Source organism: Eublepharis macularius, chromosome 2 (assembly GCF_028583425.1).
Source record: "Eublepharis macularius isolate TG4126 chromosome 2, MPM_Emac_v1.0, whole genome shotgun sequence".
NCBI lineage: Eukaryota > Metazoa > Chordata > Lepidosauria > Squamata > Eublepharidae > Eublepharis > Eublepharis macularius.
Window position 1 is genome coordinate 67,100,183 of NC_072791.1, and position 22,937 is coordinate 67,123,119.

The 22,937-nt window shown below is 40.4% G+C and overlaps 1 protein-coding gene across 3 annotated transcripts in view; it reads right to left on the minus strand.

The window, feature by feature from the left end:
• The window catches only part of RPAP1 (RNA polymerase II associated protein 1), a 65,750-nt gene that overhangs the window by 37,103 nt on the left and 5,710 nt on the right, over nt 1-22,937 (minus strand). For 2 of the 3 annotated variants that reach the window (XR_008596548.1, XM_054971962.1), the window contains exons 3-7: nt 18,875-19,017; nt 17,784-17,876; nt 7,027-7,201; nt 5,142-5,318; nt 4,005-4,244 (exon numbers count right to left, since the gene is read on the minus strand). Coding sequence is in view for 2 of the 3 variants with exons in the window: in XM_054971962.1 (XP_054827937.1) it covers nt 4,005-4,244; nt 5,142-5,318; nt 7,027-7,201; nt 17,784-17,876; nt 18,875-19,017 (828 nt within the window). In the remaining variant the exon portion in view is untranslated. Of the gene's footprint in view, nt 1-4,004; nt 4,245-5,141; nt 5,319-7,026; nt 7,202-12,087; nt 12,121-17,783; nt 17,877-18,874; nt 19,018-22,937 lie in introns of those variants that run through there. The other variant, XM_054971963.1, reaches the window with a different exon arrangement.

Here is a 22,937-nt window from a genome sequence, read left to right on the forward strand (position 1 = left end):
TTTTATAGAAACACAAGCTGGCAGCCCGAATGGTGAATACACACTGAACCTTTCCAAGCCTAGATTTTGTTTTTCAGATTGGGGTGGGCAACACATAAATCAGCATCTAGTGTCATTTCCTGCAACTTGGCTCCCAATATACACTGTTGAACAAGAATGGCCCATCAAACCTTATCCCCACATCTTTCAAAATACCGTCCCTTCCAGAACCTAAGTTCAGCAACAGACTTGTCCCTACCACCATCTAACTGTCCACCATACTTCCAGTTTACCATCCCTCCAATTGGCAGCTAGGCTCAGAGAGAGAGAAAGCAATGCCGCTGCAGAAGTGAGACCCTTTCTGATGGGGAGGGGACCCTTGCCAAGGTGCCTTCTTCCAGACAGCAGACTAATTTCTCCTCGGAGCTTTAGGCAGAAAGAAAAGGATTAATCCCCCTTCCTTACAAAAAAATTCTCAAGCAAGCACATGACCCCTGTTAAGAAGTCCAGATGCCAAAGAGGTTGCCTTGGAGTCTAGGAAGGTCACAGGGGCCAGAAAACCTGATAAAACAAGGGAAATCATAATGAACCCATGACCTCTAAAGCCCAAGGCTATCACAGACGGACTGGCCCTGAGTCACCCAATAAGCTTCACAATGGAGACTTAAAGCTGGGTTCCCCCTGCTCTACTCTGATCCTCTAACCTCAAACCATATACTTCATGGCTCTCTACTATGACTACATGAAGCAAAGCAGGAGGAAGGTATCCAGAAGTTCTCTCTGCAAACATTCACTAGAGAACCTTCCAGGATTCTGCCACATTCCATAGGACGTACCGTTTTGGCACAACAGGAGCATCAGGGTGGTGCAGGTTATAATTCTAACTCAGATCAACAAACTGAAATGGAAGTTCTATCTGTGATGCTTGATCTGTGGTGGCAAAATCACACATGCAATTCAATACATGATGTTGCAGTTATCACACGTGAATATGAATGTGCAAACTGGTTCTCCCACACAAAGGAATTAGGTCGATTTACCTAGCCTTTTCCTTTCCCCGGTAGAAGAATAACAACACAATGCCCTTCAATGCTCCCACCACTGCTATACGTTCCAGATGTGACTTCATGAGGAATATAGGACCCCATGTATGAGACAGAAGCCAAGGCTTCCATCATGACTTTAGCAGTCTGAATGAATTGCTGCCCTACGGTCATAAGAGCAGACTGTCCTCTCCACTCTGGAATTGTGGCTGCTGCTTGTTTATTCATGACAAATTTACTCCTTGGCATCAACAGTGGCAGCCTTCCAATGCTGAGTGCTAATGCAAAATTAATATTACTTTTCCTGCTGGGCACAAAGTGCTGCATACGTAACCTCAGGCAGCTTGAAATGCTCCACTGATTTTCATAATTGCTCTTCTCTCCTAGGAGATATGCCAACAGCGCAATCCTAAACAAAATTATACCTTTTGAAGCCCACTGATTTCAATTGGGTTAGAAGGGTACAACTCTGCTTAGAATGGCACTGTTGATCCCCTCCAGAAATAACCCTCTCTTGGCCCAACATACTTTTCTTGCCCCAAGAACCAAGGTCTGTTTTTCTGCTTACACCTCACCTGACTCATCAATCCATTGTTACTGACTACTCTCCATGGTTTAAAAACTGTTTGGCCTGAAGTACTGTTTTCACCTGATGCAAACAGATCAAAACTTCACATAAGGCAGCACATCATATATATTAGCAGTTTTGCACTAACTTGCTAAAAATTAAACCAGGTGCAGGAAAGGAGGGGGAGGGTAAAATATGACAGAAACAGAAATAAAGCGGGAGGGAGAGGGAGGAGGCACACTCTTCTGAAAGTGCTAATCCACCTCTCCACTCTTAAACATTAAAGCTGCTCTCTCAACAAGGAAGCAGTAAACACCAGCGTTATCTCACCAAGCCACACTGCTAAAATCCAAAGGCAATTCACAGATCTCATTAAGCAGACTCCATGCAGCAGCGAGACCCAGAGAATACAGCAAAACAAAAGATCAACGAAGGAAACAGCAACAGAACGACAAGAGGTGGGGGTGGAGGGGAAGGGGAGACGCAAGACATTCAAAGGAAGAGGTAAGCCACAAGGTGGGGGAAAGGGAAGGAATAAAGGAAGGAATCCAGCTACAATCAGGAATCTTTGAAGCTATGGAAAGAGGTCTGCAGAACTTTTCCATTACTCATTACATTTCTATCCCATCCTTCCTCCAAGGAGCTCAGGCAACGTACTTGGTTCTCCCCTTCTGACAGGCAGGCTAGGCAGAGAAGGAGCAACTGTCCTAAGGCCACCACCCGGTGAGCTTTGTGGCTAAGTGAGGATTTGAACCAGGGTTTTCCTGGTCTTCTTCCATCATTGTAATCCTTACACCACATCAGCTCTCATGTTATCCATTAGCCCAGTCTGCAGACCACGGGCCAAGTACTGGGGCCTGCCCAGCGTCTGAAAACACCTTGGCTCTTGGATGGCAGGAAGGCAGCAAAATTACAACATTCCTCGTGCCTCTAGCAGGCCCTCCTACATAGCCAGAGGGTGGCATTTAATTTGACAGGTAACAAGCTCCAGAAATACTACAAAAATCTTATAAAATCACAGAACTGGAAGGGACCTCCATGGTCATCTAGTTCAACCCCCGGCACAATGCAGGAAATTTACAACTACCTCCCCCCACAGTGACCTCTGCTCCATGTCCAGAAGACGGCAAAAAAATCCTCCAAGATCCCTGGCCAAACTGGCCTGGAACAAATTGCTTCCTGACCCCAAAGTGGCAATCAGCATTACCCTGGGCATGTAAGAAAGGGCCACAGCAACTAGGCCCTTTCTACCCTCCCTCTCATGGTCTGCCTAGGTTCATAGAATCAGCATCGCTGTCAGATGTTCAAGTCAAGTTCTTGTTGAATAGAACACTTCAGTTTTGTAGCCAATCTCCCTCCCAACAGTAACAATTTCCTAGTGGCCTGGTCACACCTATCAATATTACAGACACCAACAGTATTAACATCTTCTGTAGGTACATCCAGTGCTCCATTTTTTAATCAAAGCATTCTCTAGCTTAATTTAGCTGGCACAAGCAAGTTATTATGAGCACTGGTAGCTTTATAACACTGACAGGAACGGGTCTCTCCACACTGCTCCTTTGTCTCCTAAGTCCATTCCCTTACTGAAACTTCAACAGCTGTTTTATTCTTCCTGTAAAGCCTCTGCCAGGATCCCCAATAATATAGCTTCCCATTACCTTCAGTATATTGCTGCTGGGCACCAGAGATAAATGCTAGGCCCAGAAACACCTTCCAATAAAAGGGTTTGTAAGACAGAGTTGGTGGCAGCTTCTGAATGAGAAGAATTCTCCAAATGGAGGCAGAACACTGAGCCCAAAAAGGGGAAACTAGCTGAAACGCCCTCTAAATGTGCACATTCACAAGGACCAGGTCATATTGCCATTTGGAACAAGGGTACATTATGAATGAATCAGCAGCCACTCCCCTCACACACAACCCACTGATTGTTTCCAAAGGACACATAGTCAGCCAAGAAGTGAAAGTGCCATTTAAAGTTATTCTGTCAGCAGCTGCATCTCTAATTGCCGTATTTTTACCTCTCTGCCACCATAAAGGGATGCAACTGCAGCACAGAAAAGCATGTAAAAACTGCTCTTATCAAGACATGAAGTGAGGTTAGAACAATCTTCCTCCCTTCCCCCAACCAGAAGTCAGCTGCCTTGTAAAATATGCTTTGGTGTTCATAATAAAATGGTCCCATTACTAGTCCCATTCTAAGAGGTCCGCTGAAGTCAATGGAGTTAGAAGAGTAGCTCTCCTTAGAATGGCACTGCTGGACTCCAAATGTGAGTAAAGAATTGCTGGCCTCTAAATGGCCAATATGCAGCACCAAGCAAAACTGCGCATGAATATGATCTAGAAACCTGGTGGCCTGATTTTTAAAATTAAGGTAAACTGTGTCAATGGTACAAACAGTTACATTTCCTTACCTGCGACATCCATTCTTGCAAAGGCTTCAGTTCCGCGCAAGTCTTCTGTGTCTGACTCTTCATCCATTGCTGGCTCCTGTAAGGAAGGAGCTTCCACGATTTCCTTTCCCTCGTGCTGGGATTTGGACCATGTTTCTGAATGCACAAGCTTTTCTGCCTTCTCTAGTTCCATTTTTTCTTCTCCTTTCTGACTCGTGTCAAGACCACGTTGTGACTTTAAGAAAGCAACTAAACTGGGATCTGACAGTAATAGAAAAGTGACAGTACAGCATTAAGATCTGGTAAGACAAAATGGTTCCAGGGGCATCTGTATAATGTAAGTAAGGTTGTAGTTAATACCTGTGGAATTTAAAGTCGTCTTCATTGTGTATATTATGGTGTTTTATTTTGCTTTTTATATTGTATTTATATTTGTAATACAGATTTATTACTCTGTTCATGGTATGTAATAATGTTTCATTGCATTGGACTCCAATCTGGTAATGCTGCTCATTGTCTCTATTTTTGGCTCTATGTATTGTACCATCCTTACGACGCTGTTTCCAGCTGTAATCTGCCTTGAGTTGTACCCAGAAAGGTGGAATATAAGTGAAGTAAAATAAATAAATGTATGCTTCAGTTTTTCCCATCAAATCTACTGATGACTATTTCTAGCCTGGACTTTAGGTTGAGCAAAGCTTTCCGAGTTGGAAATTAAGCACACAGGACCACATTAATGAAGAAAACATAACAGTCCTTTATCCCTGAGAGTGAAAGCCACTTTGTAGTTCACAGATCTGTTATCTAGTCACAGGCATGTATATTCCAACAAGAAGTCTTCAGGTGCAGAAACAATTCATGGGAGCAATTCTGTTTGTTTAAACTGCAGTCCATTAAATAAGAAGCTCTGGACAGGGTTTTTTTGTGTGTGGAGTTTGTTTAATAACAACAACAACAACATCATTCGATGTATATACCGCCCTTAAGACAACTTTTTAAATTGTTGCAAACTGCTCCAAATCTTGAGTATGGAGGGAGACAAAAATCCAAACTACTGAATGATTTATATGCACAGACTTACCCGTTGTGTATCAACTTAGACATTCAGCTAAGGGAAATTAGCAAGATGTTCCCAGATTCCTTCGCATTTGTTCATACCTAATTGATCCAGTAGTCGCTTCTGCTCTTTCAATATCTCTTCCTTGGACATAGACTGCAGTCTCTCCAAGTTTTCCTCATGGATTTTCTGAATCTCCTGTTCACCAGCTGGGCTTCCAAGACCCTCACCAGTGATAAAACGAGGCCACTGAATATGCAAAGTACCAACAGACTTTTCTAGAAATTAAAAACAATGTGAGCAATTTACCCGTAGTAAATTAACCTACTAGAACACATGTACAATGACCATCTTCTGCTGGGCTTGAAAACAGGTGAATGGGAACACAGGCAAAGTCTTTCTTGCAAAGATTCACTTGACATCATCATCATCATAACAACTGCACTTATATACCACTCTTCTAGACAGATTAGTGCCCCACCCAGAGTGGTGAACAAGTTAGTGTTATTATTATCCCCACAATACAGCTGGGGAGCTGGGGCTGAGAGGAGCGGCTTACCCAAGGCCACCTACTGAGCTCACAGAAGTAGTGGGATTTAAATCAGTAGCGTGCTGATTCATAGCCGAACCACTTGACCACTGTGCTACAGCAGCTCTCCATCTAGTTTACTACCTCTTAGGAGCTGGTTCAGGATAGTTCTAGTGTCTAGAACTTTTAATAATAGGTTTTTCTCTGGCCTAGTTTTATTGCAGAGCAGTTCTTTCGATCTGCAAATTCTGATGATTTACTTGTTAATGATGCGATGTAGCTGCTTTGGGGAAGTTGGTTTTATGGCTTTTCACATTATTATACAAGGAAGCTTACCATTTTACATACCATTCTAGTATACACATTTAAACTATTGTATTGTATAAGTTGTTCATTCAGGTTTTTAATTTTTAAAATGGTTTTTATTGTCTCTGTTGCTTTAATCCTTCTTGAGAGCCACCTCAATCAGATCTACGGAGAGGAAGCCAACACACACTTTCCTCAAACATTAATCTATCTGTGAATACATAAAATGGCATCCAGCATTAAATCTAATTGTTTTTTTCTAAATCAGTGGCTAACTTCTTTGTGAAAGAAGTAATACTGAAAAAATATTGTACAGTACTGTACCGTAACCATCAATGCTTAAGAAGAATCTTATGATGCTGGTCTGACCTGAGACTCCTTTTCTCTCCCCTACTACCAAAAATGTACTTCTACACTAATTTGGAGCTCTGTTTTTTATTGTGTCATCAGAAAGGGTATCTTACTCGTCCTCTCTTTTATCCAGTCATGCCATTTCTATACGAAACAAACTGAGATTTACGACTGAACAGCTGGCTTTGTCAGAGCCCACGCTTTAGCTAGACAGACCCATAAAAAGATGGGAAAGCTTGTCTGCCACATGAAGAATGGGCACATGACAAAGAAAATTAGGTAAGAACATAGAAACTCTGTGCTTCTTCACACCAGTTCCCAAAGCGTGTAGCAGCCCTTCCTGCAGAGACCATGGCCAAACTTGCCAAAACTCCAGAAATTCGTGCCATGAGAAATGAAGTCAACAAAGTCCAGTCCCCAACACCACACAAGAGACGGTGTGCTATGTCTCTCAGATTGCTTGTTAATGCCAGGAGTTACAGAACAAGCCAAAGTACAATTATATCCTTCTAAAGCTACTTACATCAATGGGCTTACAAGGGGGTAACCCTGCTTAAAACTGCACTATTAGTGGAGCAATGTTCTTTTCACTGTATTCCCTACCAACAACTCCTCTCAGGCCTCAAAAAGTCCAAGCATAGATCATCCCTCCCCTTCTACTTTCTACTTCCCTCTTCCATTGCTGGGGCCAAGGAATCATCGATTTTGCCCGAGACCTGAAAAAGGGTTTTAATTAGGACATAGGGAAGCTCCGTGTTTCAAGATCTGAGGACACTGGCTTCACAGAGTTCTCCATTTACCTTCCTCCATTCTAAAGAGCTGTGCCTCCAAGACCATGGGAGGAGGGGCAGCTTCTGGAGTTGTCCATTCGGTGTTTTTCAGCCCAGCTGGAGGGGACACCTGAGCCACTTCAGCTGCTCTCTTAGCAGCTATCTTCTGAGAAAAGATACTTTTCCTTCCAGGTTCTGATTTTGTCTACAGGAAGACAAAAGAGCCAGTAAACTCTCCCTACTTTTCCCAATTATCCTATTAACCTAAAAACAGTTTATCCACTGGAGCCAACCAGGGCTGCACTCACACAGTGAGTTTTCTGTGCTGCTTCGATTGCCCAGCCTCCCACAACTGCCATCTTCCCTCCCACCCCACTGATGTGCGGATACTCCAATAAAACCTGCTCCAGTTTAAACATGAAATCGGAAAGAAAACTCAGTGTGGAAATAGCCCACAATTAATATGTGTTGTCAACAAGTATTTGATAAACAATGTGATACAAGACATTTTAGTTCTTTCCGCAAGGGTATGTATTATTTATAAAGATTATATAATGTCCTTTTCAAATTACCCATGACAATGTAGGGGACACATTTAACAAACCCATTGCTTTGTGCTAGGAAACTGGCATTTCAGTGTTTAAGACCACCAATGACAATCAGTTCAGATCCCAAGAGACCCACAAAATCAGAGTCTGGGGAAGACATTTAATGGGCACAGAGCAAAAATTCTTTGTTCTTCACTATATTTAAATATGTTTACAGTTTTGTATTAAAAAGGGAAGGAATCAGACAGTTGCACATTTCTTGGAAAGATGGCAGAAGAAACCATCCAGTTAAAAATATGTTTGTTCCACCCACTATGCACACAAGAATTTTCTCTCCTCAATTAATCTCAATAGTCTGCTTATTTACATTTTACATTTTTGAGAATGAACAAATATCACCATCATGGAACAGGACAAGAATTTCACAGCAACAACATTGGATTAATAATGCTTAACTAATGCAATGCTTTTTTACTGTTTACATGCTGTTTGCACTCTAGTTCTATCACAGATGTACTGACTATTGATAAGAAAACTATGGGAAAAGCTGCATGGTATGGATTTGGATAACTGCAAGAGAATGAAAAGTATATAGATCGCTGCATGCTAAGGCCAGGCAACCCACAACACACGCTTAAAAGAGTTTCTGCGGATGCAATCTTAGCTTTTTTTGTGTGTAAGAAAAAACTGTTCATGCAGAAGCCTGTTTCTCTATGTCAAAGAGGATCTCCACATCCCATTCAGTATCTTTTCTCCGGTAACGAAAAACCAGGGACAAAAATGTCATCTTCAAAATTTGTAACAAAACAAACCAATGTTGTATGCCGCACTTCTTACAGGAGGAAACTTTGCAATGTACTAGAAAAGACTGTTTTATAAAAGCCTTCCCCTTAACAAGCACTTCAAATGCTCTAGCCCATCAATCACAGGCTGTCTCCCAGGATACCAACTGGCTCCCTCAGTTTTGCTTTCTGAGCCGTTGCCTCCTAGATCCAGAGGAGTTAGCCGTGTTAGTCTGTAGTAGCAAAATCAAAAAGAGTCCAGCAGCTCCTTTAAGACTAACCAATTTTATTGTAGCATAAGCTTTCGAGAATTACAGTTCTCTTCGTCAGATGCATGGAGGGCAGAAAGAAACTGGTCAAATATAGAGGAGGGGAGGGAAGGAGGAGAGGAGGGATGTAAACAACTCCTTTGATATGGAGATGCAAACAGCTCCTTTTGATGTGGGGATCAGTTTGCTTGTGTAAGGTTCAAAGGAGTTTGCCGTGTTAGTCTGTAGTAGCAAAATCAAAAAGAGTCCAGCAGCACCACCAAGACCATACAATTCCACTGCAGCACAAGCCTTCGATAACCACAGCCCTCCCCGCCAGATGCATCTGACAAAGAGAACTGTGGTCCTTGAAAGCCCACATCAGGTGCCACTGGACTCTCCCTGACCCCGCCTATGTAAAGGAAATCAGTTACCTGTGATAATGAGATAACCATTCATAGTCCCTATTCAGTCCCAGCTTGACAGAGTCAAATTTACATATGAATTCCAATTCAGCAGCTTCCCGTTGGATTTTGTTTTTGAAAGGTTTCTGTTGAACTACAGTGACCTTTAAGTCTTTGATGGAATGTCCTGGTAGATTGAAGTGTTCTCCCACTGGTTTCTGGACGCTGCCATTTCTAATGTCAGATTTGTGTCCATTTATTCTTTTGCGTAGAGGTTGGCTGGTTTGTCCAATGTACAGAGCAGAAGGACATTGTTGGCACAGGAAACCAACAGACCGATACTCATATCTACATGCCTCCAGCTACCACCCTAAACATACCACTCGGTCTATTGTCTACAGCCAAGCCTTACGTTACAACCGTATCTGCTCCAATGCTCTTGATCGAGACTCCCACTTAAGAGATTTACAACAAGCATTTTTGGGGCTACAGTACCCACCAAATGAAGTGAGGAAACAAATCAACAGGGCCAGACTAGTACCCAGAAACAGCCGGCTCCAGGACAAACCTAAAGAAACTAACAACAGAACACCACTGGTTGTCACCTATAGTTCCCAGCTCAAACCCATCCAACGTACCATCAGTGAGCTACAACCCATCCTGGAAAATGATGCCTCTCTCTCAGAAGCCCTGGGTGGAAGACCTCTCCTTGCCTACAGACAACCCCCCAACCTTAAACAACTTCTCACTTACAATCATGAATCGGCTAGCAGAGTTGCCAGCACAGGTACCAGGCCCTGCAACAGACCCAGATGCCAGCTCTGCCCTTATATCTACCCAGGGAATACAATTACAGGACCCAATGGCATCAACTACACTGTCTCTGGCTCTTACAGCTGCTCATGCTCCAATGTGATATATGCCCTCATGTGCCAACAATGTCTGAATGAGGCCTGACCAATGTTTACATCCCTCCTCTCCTCCTCCCCTCCCCTCCTCTATATTTGACCAGTTTCTTTCTGCCCTCCATGCACCTGACAAAGAGAACTGTGATTCTCGAAAGCTTATGCTACAATAAAATTGGTTAGTCTTAAAGGAGCTGCTGGACTCTTTTTGATGTTGCCTCCTAGTGCTCTAATAACAAGGCTGATGAGAGCCACCACAGAGAGACAGTGGCTGCCAATTTTGGCTGCAGCTTCTCTAGTAAGAACACAAAGGAACATGCCAGCAGCACATCAATGCTAAACCACTAAGCACAGGACTAATATAGCCCAAGGAAAGCAACCCTGATTGGACAAAAATGAGGCCCCGATTCTCAGGAACATGAAAGAAATCCTAATTCCAGTATCTTATGAGCTTCTCAAAAAGGAATATATCGGTAAAAACAGGGCTGCCAAGAGCTAAAAACCATTACTAATTATTTGGTGCTACACCTCTGAAGATGCCAGCCACAGCTTGCTGGCGAAACGTCAGGAACTACAATGCCAAGACCACGGCAATACAGCCCGGAAAATCCACAACAACCATCGTTCTCCGGCCGTGAAAGCCTTCGACAATACATTGCTAAATTAATTACCTGTATTTTCACTGATTTTTTAAAGCTCTACACAGAGCAAAATTTCTAGAAATTGGGCTTTTGGAAAGTCTTGTAAGCTAACTGGTGGGCCAAAGAGTGAGCTAGAACTTGAACAACAAAATTAAATAAAGTCTTCACTAATGCTGAAAAGCAAATTGTAGCAGCTTTGGATACAAACTAATGGGAACATCCATCTTCCCATAAAGTCAATACATGGAGGCATGTGTTAGCATGTTTTTCGGGAGTCCAAATTTTTCAGCGAGACTGACAACAAGCAAAGGATTTGAAAAATCCGTGGTCAAATTTTAATTTGCAATTGATAGCTGAGTTCACTAAGTTAGGCAGAAATGAGGAGAAATGTTTCCAGACAAAGGATATTGCAGTTTGACTGAATATAACAGACACTAAAGATATGTGTTTGGAAGCTAACTAACCAATTTCTGAACTAAATCCCTTCTGTGCTTTAATATACCAAATCTTGAATATACTAAACAGTAACCGTTAAAAATCTTGGAAAAACTTTGGAAATTACAAGTATTCTCTTGTTTCATACTCAACAGTACCACACAGCAAGGACAGCGGGAAAAGCAGTGAGGGGAGGCAGCAATTTAGCAGATAATCTGACACAGGCACATCGTCCTACTGAGAGAGTTTGCAAATGCTTCTGCCATTTCTGTCCCCAATGGCTCAGGAAGTCTTGTCTGATATTACATAAATGGGCATGGGTTCTGCTTATTATTCCATTCTGTAATCTGCTGCCATGCCTGCTTGCCTGTGAACAGCAACCATTTTGCTTGTACCATCTGAACATGGGTACTGCAGACTTTGGAAAAGCAGAGAAACAGAGGGTATATTGTCTACACACACATGATAGGCTGTGACACACTATAGATTGTGGAGAAGGGATAGGGGAAAATGTCCCCTTTCCCTGCCTACACACAGGCCAAACGAGATATGATATCATAGATCTATGATTGGAGATCCAAATTCTCTTTATGTGAGATATCAGTGATGAAAAATACATTTCTGTGCAAGGTAGACAGGTTTGTGTGAATTAGGGATACAGTGCTAGGTCAAGAGAATTTAAAAAGCCTTTTAAAGTTCAGGACCAAATGGGGTGTACATTTATGCATGATATGTACACCCCATATGCCCATTCATATGTAATGAAAGCTTTTGTTTAAACAAAAGTAAATGCACATGGACAAAGTGTACTAAAACTTCTACCCACCCCTGCTCACTATGCGTGGCTGATTTTTAGCATTTTCTCCTGTTCCAATACCAGAAGTTAGCTAAGATGGAGAAAATGCTGAAATAAACCCATCAGGCCAAAGGTGAGGGAGTGCACTTGGCTTCCCTTGTCAGGTACTGTTTTTATTTAAAAACAGACAGGATAGATTTGCTTTAAATCAAACTGATTTAAATCACGATTTAAATCACTAGTCATTAAGGCTTGATTTAAATCATAGTTTTCTACATAAAGACTAATTCTTGCTGGTATAACTTTAATATGCAAGTAGATGCCTGCCTTACCGATAGGTAAAGGAACTTCATTAAAGTATTCCCAAACTGGGTCTCTTTTACGGCCTGCTGCCATTATAGGTTTTTTCCTCCAAGGAAAGAATGTGATAAACCTCAGGTCATACAAAAGATCCAAAGACTTGTGCAGTACTGTGCTCAAAAAGTTTCACTTTCATCTTGTACTGCTTGCCTCTCCCTCCTCACATTAGTTTCTTCTTGTGCAGATCTATTCCACTCCAAACAATCAGAAAAATATTGTTTCTATTCACTGAACTTCTTGAAACGTAGCACTGGAGGGGTTGATTCTGTCTTCATAGGTTTGTAGAACAATAGGATTAAGGTCTTTTTCTCAACTCTGTTCATGTTATAACATTTTTGCTGTGAAGAAGAGGCATGTGATCTCTGCTGAGCTGACACAAATTCAGTTTTGAGAACTGCAAAACCAAGCATCTGTGATAATATCTTGTAGGCAAAGAAACTGCCCAATAATCTTACAAAAACCTCTTGAAGAGCATGACATTGTGAACGGATTAATGAAATTTATTTACCAAAAAAAATTAAACATATACAGCCTTATTCTACATAATTAAAAACTAATCTTTATTTCATGATGGAATAACCTTTGGATGGTAATATATTTTCCTCAAAAAGCATTTTATTTAAAAAAATCTGATTTAAATAAAAAAAATCCGATTTTTTTGATTTTTTTAAAAAAATCATTGATTTTTATCCACCCTGAAAACAGATACCCTTCTCACCACTTGAAAGTTCCAGGAAAAGATAAACAAATTCATTCATGTGCCAGTGTGATCATACTTTCCTGTGCCTGCTCTGTGAGTGAAAATATTAATTGCCTATAGAATTGGGGTGTTTTTGCTATCTGTCTGTAATCTGGCAGACATGATCTGCTGAGTGAGGGGGAAATTCATTCCAACTGGATAAGGAAAAGCATTACAGATGCAAAAAAATAAGTGTCCCAATTGAAATCAATGTAAGTGAATAAAGAATAAAGAAAGTTAACAAATGTAATAAAAAATAACAACATAAAACCAGTACAATCTGAACAAACTTTTGTACATTCTTATCAGACACTTCCAGGGACCCCATATTACCACTTTTCGGTATAATCCAAGTGACCTGCCCCACAGCCTATTTATACACACTACAGAATTTCCTCTAACTTTCTTTTCCAGTTTAATCTGACTCCACTATAAAATGAAGAGTTGCCGAACTTTTATAAGACTTCCTTGCACATCCCATTCCCCTTCCCACATCTGTCTAAAACCTGTTATCTTGTTCATTAACATAATGAACCATGCTTTATGAATCTAAATTACTGAGCTTGGCAACTTATCTTGTTTCCAATGCTGTGCCAATATCATGTGTGCTGGTATGAGTAAATTCTGAATCAAATATTTTGTGTGTGATTTCAACTGTCTGGGGAGCTGTCCCAACAGCACAATTTTTGGATCACATATCACTTTTCTTCTGTGATTTCTTCCAAAATTTTAAATACACTGTGCCAATAAGTCTTGGCTGTTGGATAGTGCCACCAAATACTAAAGAGGTAACCTACTCAAACATCTTTTAAAGGATTTTTCAAATTTAGTCACTCTAACTGGTGTTAGATACTATTTATACTGATTTTTAACATGTTTCCCATCATATTTATATTTACTGATGTCTTCACATCATATTCTTATGTAACCATTAATCATTAAAGATATTTATCAACTGATCTTTCCCCCAGCTGTTCTTATAAACTGAAGATTTCTGTGTATATATATATTTTCTGTTTAGCCGAGTTATCAAGAATGGATTAAAATATATTTAAAAGGACAAAAATTTCCATCTCAGTTTATTTGAAATTAACAAAACTACTAATCTGGAAATATTGATGTACCAAAAGATAATCCACCTTTTGTTGAATCTCATCAAAGGACATAATTTTCTGCTCTTTAATAAAAATAAATGAACCTTGCAAAACATAATTCCATGCATGATTTAAAATTCCCTGATCATAAGCTTCTGCAAACTCTGTATTATGTAGCACCGGTGTACAAGGTGAATGCTTTGACTCCAAGGATGTTTGACATTCGTCCTACCTTTAAATAAGACTAAAGGAATATCATTCCCTCCTTTTACCAGGTAGATTTGCTTATCTCACCACACCCATTTAGATAAAGTATTTCAAGGTCCAATTGCTCAATCTCCCAAATAATTTTTGTTTCATCCTTCCTGAACCAGTAAATGACTGCTGCCGTACATGAAATGTAGTAGTATCTTTTGATATTAGAAGCTGCCAGACCACTGTTACAGATACAGACCACTGTTACAAGAACTATAGGAGAACAGTTGCTGGATTTGACCAAGAAAATAATAGAGGATGTCTTTGTACACAGAAACAGCGCTAGCCTGGCCCCATAGCTAGACATGCCACATAGGGAGTCTAGAGGTGTAGAACAGAACAACCTTAGAGAGGGACATGAAACAAAGAAGTAACACAGTTAAGGCCTTGTGTGGATTAGAAGAACCGTTTAACCCATATTGATAGATACTATATATTGTAGGCCAGGTGCAGAGAATGTCTGAGAATGACAGGAATGTACAGCTTCACAGAGGTTGGAGATATAATTCAAGGATGGGTGTATCAGAAGGCTATAAGATAATTAGTTAGGCCAAGAATATGAGCTCTTTAAAGCAGGACAGTTAGTTATTGTTAGGAGATGGTTCTAAAACACTAAAAATATTACAAGCTGAACTGATCAGGAGCATCTTCTTAGAAGAGAGAGACTCCTTGCTTATCTTTGAGTAAGATACTTTTTATCTCATGTAATTGTGCAATTTGCCTCCTTTAATGATCTGTGTATGGAAGGTATGATTTTCTGTTGATTGAGCTAATACGAAGAATGCTAAATAAGCACATTTTAATAATAAAGGCTTAGATGGAAGCAGAGATTTTGTAACAGTTTTACTTGTGTACTATACCTGGTAATGAACCTAAAATATTATTTGTGGTGTACCTCTTGCCAGTAGTTAAATGATTTGATATAGAAAAGCTAACTAGATGCTTAGGGCTTCTTAAGTGCACACCTATATCTGAATGAGGCCTGACCAGTCATCTAGAATACCTCCATTCTGTCAAGATTATTGTAATGCTACACTTCCAATTCTAGATTTCCTAATCTTATATACTAATAGCCAAGTGACCCTGATCTTTGGATACTTAAATCAGAACACTGCAGCCATGAACACATATTCCATGGTTTGAATATTTACAAATCAAATAGCTCACAGAAGATAAATTTTAAAAAGGTCTAAAAAAACCCTCACAACATTTGAAAAATTGTTAAGAAATGATACAGATAAACAAAATGGGCTAATTTCTAAAATTTACCATATCCTTATTAATGTAAAGCAGGGAAACAAATTGCTGTCCTATCAAAGAATATGGAAAAAAGAATGTAACATAGATCCTTCCAACGACAACTGGAAGGAAATCTGGAAATCTCACATCTATACTTCTAGAATTATAAATATCAAAATGCAGACTGTAAAAATAGGCTCTCGCTGGTATCTGACGCCAGTCAAACTCAATCATGTAAACCATGCTATTGCTCCTAAATGTTGGAAGAATTGTGGTGAACTGGGGACCTTTGTCCACTGCTGGTGGGAGTGCAAATATGTAAAAGCATTCTGGGATAAAGTAATTAAGGAAATATAGTTTATTTTTGGATATGTAATACCTAGAAGATATGAAGTAATTTTATTGAGCCACTGGAAAGATCCAAGGATTCCAAAAATCAGAATAAATCTAATACTCACATTATTAGCAATTGCAAAACTAATTATAGCTTCTAATTGGAAACAAAAATCCACACCGACAATCTCTAATTGGCAAGCTCGAATTTGGGACCATTTTATAATGGAAAAACTTTCAGATCAACTTGCCCAAAGAGAAAACCAAAACTGTAAATCCCACCTTCTGGAGCAATGGTCCCCAATTCTAGATTACTTAACAAAAGATGAAAATATGACAAATGCAAACAGGAAACATGACCTCTTCTATTCCCTTGCATGCTTATGATACCAGTTGGCACATTAATATGATCATCACTAAGCAGTAACCAAACCTGGAAAAATTTTGTTTAACAGAGCTTTTTTCTATATATCTTTGTCACACTACAGCTACTCAAATAACTGAATAATGAATATTGAACCATGTAACAGGAGGTGTACTTTTCTGATTGTTGTATGTAATATTCTATGTTGTTAATTGGTTATTGTTGTTTTAAAAAATTACTGAAAACTTTGAATAAAATATAATTTAAAAATACACACACACACACACACACACACACACACACTGGGGGGAGGGGTAAAAAAAACCCAAAATGATAAAAGGAGTGCCTATAGCTTTAACCAGATGCCCTTAGTAGCTGTTGCTAGGCAACCACAAAAGTTCAGCCAATATTCCATGCTTGGTTTCTGCCACTAAAAGGGAAGGGGGCGAGCATTTTCTAGGGCCATTTTGGCCTTTGAGGAAGGACTCATTGGGGCCAGGCCCAGAAGCTACCACTGGGCAACTTGAGACCACATGACTTGCATGACTCTCCAAGGCCTGGCTGCTTGCTACTGTTCAACAGCAGCCCATGTACTGTAGTGCTTAATTTCAGAGTAGATGGATGGGAAAGAGAGAAGGAAGCAGGAAAATGAGGAGAGGCTATGGGGCGGGAGGGGGGGGAGGGAAAAGAAAGATGATATGGTAGGGGACAGGGAAATGATAAGCCCCCCACAGGACCTTGCAGGTCCTACACTTGTAATTTCTAATACTGATTCATAACACGCAATGAGTGAAGAAGTTGTAATCTCAGTATAATCATAAAGAACAGAAGCTCTGAAATGACTGGAATCTCTGGCTCCTTCTAGACTCTAATTGCCAACATTGTTCTGACTGTCATGGTCAAGCAGTGACTTTAGGTACATCAAGCAGCACATACTAGCAGAACAATGAAATAAAAATTCTTATTTAACTAACCAAATGTTATGAACTTCTCCCCACCATCACTTGAATAAGTCAAGTTACACCTATATGAGATTAATCGTGTCCAACCCAACACCCCAATTTGACAAGATACATCTTTTCAAGGGTAAGCAGTTATCAGGACTACTGCCCTCATTCCAGAAGAAAGGGATTTGTCCGGTCTCAGCATTCTCTGGGAATTGCCAGAATAAAAAGGTTCCTCAGACAAATGATGATCTTACTCTAAGAGCTTGTTTACTCTGAGAGTGTCTTCTCCTTTATCCTCCTGTTCATATTCTTTAAATGGATCCCCCAAGCAACCTGAACCTAGCAAGGATAAAGGCCAAGAAGTCCTTCAAGACTTCAGAGCCCCAACTCCAGCAAGAAATAGGATGGCAGAGACTCCCAAAGAATGACTAACCTAACTGGGCTGCCTCAGTATTTTCCTTCTATCTTATTTGCTCATTTCCTAGCCCTGCCAATTGTTGCCCCATCCTTCTGACAAGCTCATGACCTACAACAGTAATTTCAACAGCCGTTATTTTAAGTATCTCATAGCACACAGTTTGCTAAGCCTGTGTGTAATTGACAGGAGCTCTTCTCCTAGTATTTAGTGGCTAAGCTCAATAACACACATACCTGTTAAGATGGGGAGCTACCTGGCAAACAGGAAGCTGCTTCTTACCTCAGTTTTTATTTCAGACCTGTGAAAAACTCTGGGAAATGCATCTCCAGTGGACAATGGTATGGTCACATTTCCTGTGCTTGTGTCACGCTCCTATCACAAATAAAGCAAAAATACTATTTGAGCATTCATTTCCTTACAATACACATTCTCCCAAGAGCTAGTATTGCTCAGCAGATACAAAACTAGACTTAGGCCTGGATTTAGTAGAAATTCAAATGACTCCTCAGTCTTGAAACAGTAGCCCTTTTGCAAACTACTCTGTCTTTCTAGTTCAGATATTCTCAGATTTGCTTGACTAACAGAGGTCTAACTGTGGAAAAGGTACGGTTTGAAAGGATCATTCATAGCCAAAGTGCTGCACTTTATACAACAATTGTGTTTGTTGTTTCCCATCCCAAGCATACTAACAGTGCAATCCGTTATCATCTGCATGTACTTTACATAAGAACAGAGAAAATCAACATGCAGGCATCCTTCATACTTGACAAAGCACCTCTCCATTTTGTATGTGCATCACAAGGTAAGCATGTCAAGGCCTGACTTGAATCAACAACAACAAAAGTTAAAAGGCAGCCATACTGATTCAATCTGAATCTTTGACAAATCTTGGAGATTTTATTTAGATAGTTTAAGACTGCCTTAGTTTCCTCCTCCTAGGATAGGTGCTACAGTTCAGAAGTACCTCCAGGTACCGGTATCTCTGGATAAGATCAGGCAAGGATGCCTGAGAAAAACCCCTGACTAAAGCCTTGTATAGCCACTATCAGACAGAAACTGTTGACAATACTGGACAGGACAACAACTTGACAATACTGGACAGGACAACTTGCGTTCAGCAGTACAGGTTCAGGTCCTGAAAAGCTTCTGCTCCCTTCTCCAGAACAGCAGAAGCAGAAGAGGTTACACTAAAAAGGGTAACAAGCAAATCTATATAATTCATCCTCTCTTAGAGTAAAGTTTGGGTTACTTGGGGAAAGAATTGAAATGTTTTGTTTTTTACGGTACTCAGCACAGGATTCAGCATTCTTCAACATTCAACACAAGATGCTTAATCATCTATTATTGTAAGTCCTACAAACATGACACACAATTATTTTGCCGAGGACCGCTGTGACATGTTGATCACTGTGATCCAGCTGCTCCTCTGGATCCTCAAAGCGAACATGGGTACTTCTGACCTTGGATTTCTTTGGAGGACCTGGTGTCAGAGCTGGGGGCACATCAGGAAAGTCTGAAAAAAAGCAAAAAAGGAAAAAAATATATTAGTGTTCATTTATATTCAGGATTTCTGTGCAACTAAGAACTACAGTGTCTTACAACACTGTTCTCCATTTCACCTTCGCAAGAACGACCCTGTGAGAGTGTGATTTGCCCAAGGTCACCCACTGAGCTTCCATGACAGAATGGAGATTCTAATCTGGGTCTCCCAGATCCTTGTCTGGCACTACACCACACAGAACATTAGACATCTACCGATGCTATCCACATATGCAATGGTATAATGTAGGGTCTTAAAGAATGAGCTATGAACCAGGTATAAGGTATGCTAGGTTACTCGTGCGGTTCATCCATTGTTCTATAGATACTAAAATAAAGATAAGCAGGGAATGATAATGTCATTGCACAAAATAGCTGATAAGCCCCTTTTGGTTTCTCATATCACACCAACATGATCTTCATTCAATAGCAGTTAGCAAGCAATGTGTCTGAACTGAAACAAGGACCACACCCTGTATCGAGAAAATCTAAGGCAATTGTAAGTAAACTCCTGAACGATTTCCTTCAACCAGATGTATTACAGCCTAATCTTAATGCTAATTTGTAATTTAAACTGGCAGCTGCAGTAGATCATATGCCAACAAAGATCCAATACAGACAACATGTGGTCAGATTTTTTTGCCATGAGATTACTTGGCCATCTATATTACTGCAAACATGGTGCAATTTTTTATACCACACAGCATGTATGTTGTTGCTAGGTTAGTTTGCTGCAGCAAAAATCCCCATAGAGGCTTGGATTCTATGAACATATTCTGCATGCGCTATACTCCAGTCACAGCAAAGGTCACTTCCTCTACTGCTGACACTTCCATTTGCACAGGAGTTCACTGAAAACCAGTGATCTAGTACAAACAGAAATCTTAGCAGCAGAGGAAGCAAGCTGCCCTGTTAAAGCAAAGTGCATGCAGGACACATTCACAGGATCCAAGTAACAGGGATCTTGTGGCCCGTTAAAGCCCAACAGATTTACAGAAGCATAAACTTTTGTGGGCTACAGCCCGCTTCCTTGGATGCACAAAATTTAACTTCTTTTTTTATTGTGCCTAAAATTTCCAAAGCCAGACTATGGAAAGATTTCAAACACTCTAGCAGAAGACTTGGATTTCAGGAGTCTGAGAAGTTCTTATAATGTAGAAACTGACTGTTTAGCAGCAGATAGCTAAACAGCCTTATTTAAAAGAATAACTTTTTAGAAATGTAGCATCTACTCATGATTTAGAGAATAACATTTCTTACCTCAAGAAGAGCTGCTCCCTATATAAACCTATTTGCCAGTGGGCCTCAGTCACACATACATGAAATGCAGTGGTGAGGTGGGGCTCTTCCAGTGGTGGCATCTTGCCTTTAGAAGGCCCTTCCCCTTCAGGCTCATCTGGCACAGCTTATTTCCTTTAGGTGCCAAGCGATTACATCCTTTTTACTCAGGCTTTTAAGTACAGGGTTTATGTTGTAACTGTTTTATGGTCTGCTTCTGGCCTGAGAATTGTTGTAGCAATATCAATATTTGAGATCTGCTCAACGTCTGCTCTATGTTCTTTTTAAGCCCTGGCTACTTTTCAATGGGTTCAGTTTATTTTTCATAGCTTGTTTTATTTTTTATTAGTAAGCTGCCATAAGCAGGTATCTACAAATACAGTGCATACATTTTCAAAAATAGATGAGGTGGCAGACACTGGAAGACGTATAATACACGGCACTGCTCCAAAAGATCACACTTCAGAATGCTCCTCTGTGTTAGAAACACCCCATAAACAACAAACCAAGACAGTAATTTAACACAAAGGAAAATTCAAAGCTGCACTCCACCAACTGCAGTCTAAAATATCACAGTTTATTTAGTGCTTGCTGCCTCCTTCTCTGGCCCTGCATGTGTGAACCAAGTCTAGGAAGCTCTGCTGGAAGTGTCTTCTATGCTTGGTGTGGAACAGGACCACAAGAGCCCGTAAGTGATAGTTCCAGTCCTATAGCATGGCTTACCCAGGGGAAATGCAGAAAGCACCAGGAACAGTTGCCAATCAAAACTTTTTTATTTTGCAAGGAATTTTCTGATCAGCATTCTGATTTTTTTTCTGTTTGGCATCTTGGACTTTTTACGCGCTTTACCAGATCATTCTGTTTTTAATACTGTTATTGTACATCTCTTGACCTTTAGATAAGGTAAGATAAACATGTTTACAACTAAAAGGAATTAACCTTACAGCTACCAATATATAAAACAGATGCATAAATTCATATTCATTGTAAGCTTCTCTAAAGTTCTGGAGTTTACGAGGCTTTGAAACTTCTAAACTTCAGAACCCTTTTCCAATAAAAAGAGGTACAAAAAGTTACTGTATTTTTCTTATGAAAGACAGCATATAGAGAAAGCTGCCGCCCTCTCATGCAGAACTTAAGAGTCATTTATTGGCAATAAATTCAGACCAGACAAAATGCAACACATAATCAACCTATGGAATTTACTGCTACAAGATCTGATGATCACTACTTTAGATACATTTCAAAGAGAATTAGGTAAATTCACAGAGGATGTGTCTTTTAAGGGCTCTTAGCCCCCAAAGTGAAATGAAATGGCCAGGCCCAGAGGCCATAGGAATACCAATGGCTCAAAGACAGGAGTATATTTTTTTAATGAATGATATGTACTATTTTATGTTTTTAATGGTAATGCTGATTAATTGTGTAGTGTGTTTTTAAGCTTTGTTGTGATCCGCCCTGAGCCCACTGATAGGGGGAGGGCAGACTATAAATTGAATAAATTAAATTAAAACCAGGGGAGGAAAACTGTTGACTTCATGACCAGCTTCTGGGCTTCCCTGGCTGCTGGGCTCATTGGACCTTTGAGCTGATCAAGCAGGATTGGTCTTATGATCTGATTTTGTGTCTTCTTGTGCTCTGTGCATGCAAAAAAGGGAAAGTAAAAGAACATACACAAGCAACATAAATAATGCCCATCCTTCGTATATAGCATAAAGAAAAAGACAATGGCTTTGATCCTGCCTAGATTTCCACATGCGGTGAGTGGGGGGGTGGGGTTTGCTGGTGGTTTTCACGGATTCCCCTCTCCCATTCCTATGGGACACTTCTATTTTCCCTTCCCCAAAAAGCAGAATTTTGGGAAGTATTTTAGTCTGATATGAGAGTGGACAATCCCAAAATAACACCCCCATTGCTTATGCAGAAAACTAGGCAGGATCATATGTAATGAGAGGGGGTTATCAACTTATGTTCAGACAGCACAATGGCAGCTAAGCATGTCCAGCCCATATTGACATGTCACATAACAGAGGTGAAGGCTAAAAAACTGCTATAGGGACAATATCAACAGAAGTATGGACTACTATTTATTTGCTTCATTTATACTCCACTTTTCTCCCCAATGGGGACCCAAAGTAGCTTATATCCATTTTATTTTCACAACAACCCTGTGAGGTAGGTTAGGCTGAGAGTGTGGGACTGGCCCAAGGTCACCCAGCAAGCTTTGAAGGTGGAGTGGAGATCTGAACCTGGTTCTCGAAGATCCCAGTCTGATACTCTAATCATTGCACCATGCTGGCTCTCACATCAGTAACCTTGTCTCTATAAAATCACAGCATAGTGAGGGAGAGCTGCTGTAGAATGCTATTTAAAGTGTTTCTTCAACTGGGATTTGGGGACCCCTGGGGGTCCTCAAACCTTTTGTCAGGGAGCTCTTCTCATGCCCATCAGAACAAAGCAAAAATGGAGCCCCTTAGTTTCCTAGAAATGGGGGTGGGGCATTTTATTCTCATGGTAAGTGTAAAGAATTGGCTTCCCTTCATTCAAAGCGTAGAAGCTCTTAGATCTACTTCCATCCCCAGTCAACTTGGCCTCCAGATCACCTTAGAGACTCAG